The sequence below is a fragment of the Corvus brachyrhynchos genome, unplaced genomic scaffold (assembly GCF_000691975.1).
Source record: "Corvus brachyrhynchos isolate BGI_N302 unplaced genomic scaffold, ASM69197v1 scaffold370, whole genome shotgun sequence".
Taxonomy (NCBI): Eukaryota; Metazoa; Chordata; class Aves; order Passeriformes; family Corvidae; genus Corvus; species Corvus brachyrhynchos.
Genome location: NW_008235977.1, coordinates 4,326,854 through 4,333,843, shown reverse-complemented (window position 1 = coordinate 4,333,843; position 6,990 = coordinate 4,326,854). Strand labels below are relative to the sequence as shown.

At 39.0% G+C, this 6,990-nt stretch overlaps 2 protein-coding genes across 4 annotated transcripts in view; one reads left to right on the top strand and one right to left on the bottom strand.

The window, feature by feature from the left end:
* ASNSD1 (asparagine synthetase domain containing 1) overlaps positions 1-2,015 on the top strand; it is a 5,228-nt gene extending 3,213 nt beyond the window's left edge. For both annotated transcript variants that reach the window (XM_008630227.2, XM_017728935.1), the window contains 2 exons: positions 587-768; positions 1,615-2,015. In XM_008630227.2, coding sequence (XP_008628449.1) covers positions 587-768; positions 1,615-1,876 — 444 coding nt within the window. In that variant the 3' untranslated portion in view covers positions 1,877-2,015. The remainder of the gene's footprint in view (positions 1-586; positions 769-1,614) is intronic.
* A 192-nt stretch (positions 2,016-2,207) lies between these two features.
* On the bottom strand, positions 2,208-6,984 carry OSGEPL1 (O-sialoglycoprotein endopeptidase-like 1). 2 transcript variants are annotated; one of them, XM_008630215.2, is made up of 8 exons: positions 6,845-6,984; positions 6,456-6,705; positions 5,444-5,831; positions 4,349-4,553; positions 4,120-4,268; positions 3,426-3,556; positions 3,197-3,268; positions 2,208-2,334 (listed from the first exon to the last, which is right to left on the bottom strand). In XM_008630215.2, the coding sequence occupies exons 2-8, from the start codon at positions 6,665-6,667 to the stop codon at positions 2,244-2,246; spliced, it is 1,248 nt and encodes a 415-aa protein (XP_008628437.1). In that variant the 5' UTR covers positions 6,668-6,705; positions 6,845-6,984; the 3' UTR covers positions 2,208-2,243. The 2 variants fall into 2 exon arrangements, with proteins under 2 accessions (XP_008628437.1, XP_017584437.1); XM_017728948.1 differs by lacking the exon at positions 6,845-6,984 and having other exon boundaries at positions 5,444-5,826; positions 6,456-6,609.
* Between the last annotated feature and the right edge of the window lie 6 nt (positions 6,985-6,990).

Below are 6,990 nucleotides of genomic sequence, written 5' to 3'. Positions count from 1 at the left end.
TGTAGGGAAGAATGAACTGTTTAATTTCAGCTGTTGAAGGCACAGTAATGGGCCAGATGTAATAGTTTTTTCTCTTGATAACATTTTACTGTACTTACTGAGTAGTGTAAGCCATTTTTACTTTGTGTAATGTAGTTGTTACTAACCCACTAGCTGGTAAAGTAATAGTACTCTGGGTGTACGTTCAGGTGGCTATTTACAACATATGACATAATCTTTGGCAATAATTTTTAAAGGCTGGTGTTCAACAAATGCTGTTTATTATCATAGAAACGAACAAAGACATTCTTCAAATATACTGGTGTATATGATACATATGACATTATTTAGATGTTTTTTCTTTGCTCCACTAGCAGTGTTTGTCTGTACTTTTATGTCTGATTGTGAACATGATTCAAGTTACCAGTGACTTCACTGGGAATTACTTCAGGCTTTGTAAATGTGTAAGGCACAGCTCATCCTGATAGGTAATATCTTTAGAAGATGTGTATTAAAATTTTTCTCCTTAAGATGTAGTTAAACATTTAAGATCTGTTACATATTAGCTTGCATAGACTCTAAGATTTCTTATATTCTGTTTTCTTAGGTTGTGCTTACAGGAATTGGAGCAGATGAGCAGCTTGCTGGGTATTCTCGACATCGTGTTTGCTTCAGAAAAGATGGCTTAGAGGGTCTTAATAAAGAACTTGAAATGGAGTTAGGTCGCATTTCTTCTCGAAATCTTGGTAGAGATGACAGGATCATCAGTGATCATGGAAAAGAAGCCAGGTATTAATGTTTTAACATGGAGCAAAACTGGTTTTGCCAGTTAGATGCAGTTTTTAACACTCCTAACAAAATCTTAATTGAAACTTCTGTGTGTTTTATTGTCTAATTCTGCTGCAGTTTTGTTAATGTGTACTGTGTTGTGGAGTTGTTGGTTTTGTTTTTTTAAAAAGTGGTCTGTAGTATATTGTGGAAGAGTTACTTAAGGAAATTCAGCAACTTGATTTCCATCTAGAAGTTTTAAGAAGCAGCAACAGATGTAGAAATAGGGAAATTTAAGCTGGCTTTATAATTGTAAGCTAAACAGTCTTTTGCACAACTTTGAAGTGTTCTGGTGTGGACCTTTGGGGAGTGTTTTTGGAGCATGACCATGTAATAGAAGTTGTGTATTACTGTCCATGCAGTAAAGGCACAGTCAATATCCACCACATTTCCTGGCTGTTAAATCTGAAGAGTTGAAGAATCATTTTATTTGTGTCTAATTCCTCCATGCTACCATTAACTTGCAAAAAATTCCTTAGGTGTTACTAGGAGCAGAGGCCACTCAGGTGCATGAAAGGTTTTTTCATGTGATCTTTGTGCCAGAGTTTTTCCAAATCCATTCGTAGCTGCACATTTTCAGTTCAGCACAAGAACACTTGTAGTGGTGGATGTACAGTGCTCTTAACCATGCATGTGATTAGGTGTGAATGCCTGAAATTCAGAATGATATCAGAATTTGTTGTGTAAATCTTTTTGTTTCAAATTTATGGTGTAGTTTCACACAGTCTTTGCATGTGGTAAAGAGGAAAACCAAGACTATTCCTATGAAATTTTTAAAGGGTCCTTCCCCACCTGGATCTCTTTCAGGTTTCCTTTTCTTGATGAAGATGTTGTTTCATTCCTTAATTCTCTGCCTGTCTCAGAAAAAGCTGATTTGACTTTACCTCGAGGGATTGGTGAGAAACTGATTCTGCGCCTTGCAGCCAAGGAGTTGGGCCTGACAGCCTCGACTGTTTTGCCAAAAAGGGCTGTACAGTTTGGATCTCGGATTGCAAAACTAGAGAGCAACAGTGAAAAAGCATCTGACACATGCAGCAGACTGAAGTTACTTTCAGTAGATGAATTATAAAGCTATATTTTGAGATGCTGCACTTATTCTATATGCAAATTCAGTAAATCTTTAAAGTTTTCTTAGAATGTTCAGTCTGGTTTTTTTTACACACTTGGACATAATTATTAAAAATCAGAGTTGTACTTGTGTACGTGAACGAGAGACTCACTATGAATGCATCCTGCGCTTTTATTTTTCTTGTTGTTTTAATACTGAGAATGCTTAGTGTGGCATAGTAACTGGAATCACTTTGGTGATAGCACACAGCATTTGTTTCTCTGATGGGTGATTGTCAACACTTGTAATCCAAGTGCAGTCACTAAACGTAACAGCATTGAAACAGTTCTTATTGAACAAGTTACAGTTGCATTTATTAAGTTACTTTTTAAGATGCCAACCATCGTATCTTTTTTAATTTTGGCACCTTAATGGACTCTTCTTCAACTCTTCTTGAAATATTAATTCCAAGGGGAGCTCTAGAAAACAAAATTATGAATTTGTTAAAAATTAACATCATCATTGCCGTAGCACACAGATGTACAGCTTCACAGACTTTTTTTACAATTGGCATAAGAGTCAAAGTATTTCAGTACATTCCCTGCACTTCTAAGACTGTGACCATTAAAATGATCTGTCTGAAGCTGTACCTGGAAACATCTTTACACTAAGGAAATATTTGCATTTTTAGCCATTCCAAACTCTAGAAACACAGTTGTGATTTCAAAGCCATCTTCTGGGGCTGTTTTATTTAGATTCTGATGTTAGTTGATAATTTATTTTATATCTCACTGATGAATGCAAGACACACTAGCGATTCACAGGTATCTCCTAGGACAATATTAAATAATGTATTTTCTACAGCAGCTTAACCTTGGTCTTTTATTCTCTGAAATATATACAGCAAATTATTTTTGAAGTAGGATATTTTATCATTTTTCATGTGAAAATTGATACTTTTTTTTTGTATTGAGCCCATCAAGTCTGTTTTTCTGAAAAGGGCAAGGGAAAAAACCTGAAAAAAATCCTAAGTTTAAGACCAGCTGGTACTTTTGAAATATCAACATTTTGTTTGGCCTTAAGCCTAAGATCTACACAGTCATAATAGGAAAACACATAGAACTGTTGCGATATATGGTAAACTAAGTTTCTGAGCCAAAATGAACAAAAATGCCAGCCACGATCATTTGTATTTAACAACTGCCTTGGAAAGTAACTTTTAAAATTTGTATGTGCTGCAAAGTCACTCCTCAGCAGCTTGTGCCTCTTTATTGTGACCTCTTCCCCTTTCACTGCCCACAGCGAGCAGTGAGGAAAGAGACTGGGACTGCAGTCACTTACCTTGGTTCGTAGCGGATGCCATCAGTACTGCGTAGAACCCCCAGTCCTGCACGTAACCTTTCTATGCCATTCCTGAGCAAGAAAGCAATTACATTAAAGTGTATGTCACAACTCTGAATACGAGCACAGGGTTCAGTCAGCACACAAAGAGGTTCCTGATTGATTCCTCTGGTTCCTGTCAACTTTAAACAACATTACAGGGGCACATACAAAGAGAAACAAATCTTACCATGCAATCATAACACCATTATCAGTGCAGAGTCTTGGAGGAGGACACAGTAAAGCAAAATCATTTGCATCTGCCAAATTCTGTAGACCTTTTCGGATGTACTGATTACTTGCAACTCCTCCTGATACAACCTGACAGCATTCCAAAAAAAAAAAAAGGCATTAACTCAAAACTAATGATGGGTCACACACAACTAGCATCCTGTTCAAAAAGAGGTTATCAGTTGAAGTTCTAAAGACAGCAATAAATGCTGCATTTCAAGATTAAAACATGCCCAAAAAGAGCTAAGTGAGCTTATTATGCTAAAAGACATTCCTGAGGCATGTCAGTCTAGTGGAAGGTGCCCCTGCCCATGGCAGGAGGGTTGGAACTGTATGATCTTTAAGGCCCCTTCCAAGCTAAACCAGTCTATGGTTCCGCTGTAACTAGAACAGCTGGCAAGTACTGGGGACCACAATGTCAAATTATATGGCCTAAATTGTTATGGGAGGTTAGATTAGATAGTAAGAAAATCTCACTCTAGCTTGAAACCCAGCTAAATGTTTATATGACCATTACTTCAATCCTGGTATTTTAACAACATAATACCTTCAGAGATCTTCCTCACCTGTCAAGGTAGAAAGTACAGTAAGGCATCTGCATCTTCAAATGATGTTATATAGTCAGATATAAAAAGGAAAAAAAGTATACCCACCAAAGTGGCATTTTTTGATGGCAATATGCTGTTTTTGATGCAGAACAGCATGGCTCGGTATGTCCTCTGGATAATATGAACAGCCACCGCATGCTGTACAGCAGCAGCAACATCCTTAACACAGGACAGGATCTCACCTTCTTGAATACCTATAAAAATATATCATCAAAGGGGGTTCCTGAGTGTAGGTCATCAAAAGCTCAGTTTGTATCTGACTGCCTAAAAATACCTTCTTCTTTTTCTTTTTGTACAATGGCATTATTGACAAGGTTCTGAAGTCCAGAGAAGGAGAAGTTGCAGTTCCGATAGTGCTGCATGGGCAGTCGGAAGGTGAGCAGTTCCTGGCTCCCAGTCTGAGCCAAGTGTTCTATGGCCTTCCCCCCAGCCATGCTGTGGCACTCTGGGTGCTTTTTCAGTGACAATCTTCGTGCTACCTAAGGAGATGGTAAACAACAGACTTGGAATCAGTTCCTCCTGGAACTGCATCACTGTACTGTAGTCCACAGAGTAAAATGTGACACCAAAAAATCCAACCCAATGTGAAATTACAAACAGGGCATGGTAAGAATAAGATGTAACACCAGCCCAGCAGGATATATTTTTTTCCTGGAGTATTTAGAAATGCAATTCTAGAACAATCTGAGCAAACATAAGGATCAACAAATTTTGCAGGAAACATTAATTACTCCATTTTCAAGCAATAGGAAACACACAGAGACTGCCATACTGTATTACTAGATACACTGGAGAAAAGTTGGTTTCAGTTTTCAAAAATCCTCTTTCTGACTCCATGCACTCCCCCAATTCTTTAATTAATATGTACGAATACTGTTTAAAAACTTTGCGTCTGAGAACAAAGCCATAAGTGACCAATTTTACAGACTGTACTCAGGGACTCAGAAAACTTAGATTCTGAAAGCCAAAACACACTTTTCAAACTGTAAAAACTAAAATTAATAAGAAATGTTTTAATATGCATTGTTTTAAACCTGACAGCATCCTTCAAGATACCTCTATCAATCTTCTCAAATTAATACAACTTCTCTGTATAATCAGTATCTTTGAAACTTCCAACATCAGTTTTGGTTCTGTTGCCTATTTGGTAAAATATAATTGATGTACATACATTGCAATTGATGCTTTGTGTTCATTTTTAGCAGTCTTTCGTGTCTTAAATCTATGGTACTTCAAAATAGAAAAAAAAGTTACATAAAACTCGCATTGAATTGCTGTCCTCGGGTTAATGATAATACTACCATTATGTAGTATAAATGCAATAATAAGAAGAAAACAACTAAGAAAAAGGGAGGAAAGAAAATATTACCTTATCCAGCATGTCACCTGGTGCAATGTCGATGGACTGTCCAAGCAGGAGGAAATTTGAAACTCCTTGTGCTACTGCCAAGAGACAGTGGCCTCCAGAGATTAGGAGAACTAAGAAGGGAAATTCCAGGTGATGTGTGAGCCTGATGGTCAGTGCATGAGCCTCCATGTGATGGATGGGGATGAAAGGCTTCTGGTGCCTGTTGACCAAGCTCCGGCTGTACTGCAGCCCCACGCCCAGGCTCAGAGCAAGCCCCGGTTTCACTGTAGTCGCCACAGCCGCAAGCTCGGCTACAGAAACGCCACTGGCACGAAGGGCCTCTTGTACCACTTGCTCGATGTTTTCTCTGTGAAGCTGCTGTGCCACCACGGGAATTATTCCGCCTGTTCTAGTAAAACCAAGGAATTACAATGCATCGGTACTTCATAACAGATAGAATGCCATAAAAATAGTTTTCAGGCACCTCTTAACCTTGTCTATCCTGCCTGTTTCCTTAGTGCATTCTCAAATGCACTGTCAAGAGCACTGAAGAGAGCATAATTATCAGTGGAAGGTCAGAAAAGGATGTAACTTTCCCTTTTTTGGTACAGATGCTTTTTAAATGTATCTCAACACTGTTCCAAAACAATATAACTTAATATTCACAACCCCTCATTCGTCAGTTCATGTTCTTAACCACCAATGCTTATATTTGATTAATTTTCCCTTTAAAAAGTCAAGACATTTGGTGATTTTAACAGTAGCAATGATTTCATCTTTTATTCAAGCTAGAGAAGTAATCTCTCTTTGAACGCAAATACTGGAGAAAACTTGTTAAATGCATGGCATTTCTTTCCTCCCCCTTAGTACTATCTCGGGCAGTATGTGCTGTGGCCCAAGCGATACATCTTCACACCTACCCACCACTTACTGAGTCTTACAGAGCAGGCAAGACTTTTATAAAGATGATCTAAGTAACAATAACAATAAAATCGTTATTGGGGCAGAAGCCTTGAGAGAAGTCTATTCTTACTGTAAATGAACATCCTTCTGACAGTGCAGTGCTTCTCCAAGAACACAGCCAGCTTCATCCACCACAGCAGCGCCGGTGTCGTCACAGCTTGTCTCTATTCCCAAAACCAGTCTTCGAAAACGCTGCTTTCCAGAGTGAGCAGAACTGCTCCTCAGACACGCAGCTCGGCCGTGCTTAACTGACTGCAAAAGGCTTTTGGCAATACTGCTCATTGTTTATAATCTACCTGGTGGTTACGTCTAGAAGAGAACTGTACAATTTATTATTACTGGAGGGTTTTCAAGCACGTGTTCTGCTGATTTTCTGAAGAGCTTTGGAAGTTATGAACGGCCACACATGACATTTAACACCCTAAGAAAAAATAGTTGGGAGGTAATGTCTTGTTTTACCTGAATTACGTGTTAGGAGAGTTCCTCACCACGCTTGCTGGTGGTGCCTCTTGCAGCCCTAAGGGAGGTCACAGCCCGTCCGCGGCCCGCAGCAGAAGCGCCCGTGGGTGAGCTCTGCTGTGCAGGCAGGGCAGGGCAGGGCAGGG

Excerpts from the sequence above, each read along its gene's own strand:
- OSGEPL1 (XM_008630215.2), bottom strand. The coding sequence starts at position 6,667 with ATGAGCAGTATTGCCAAAAGCCTTTTGCAGTCAGTTAAGCACGGCCGA. Across the intron at positions 5,832-6,455 it reads CAGAAGGATGTTCATTTACA|AACAGGCGGAATAATTCCCG; the intron begins GTAAGAATAGAC and ends TGGTTTTACTAG. Across the intron at positions 4,554-5,443 it reads CAGGTGACATGCTGGATAAG|GTAGCACGAAGATTGTCACT; the intron begins GTAATATTTTCT and ends CCATCTCCTTAG.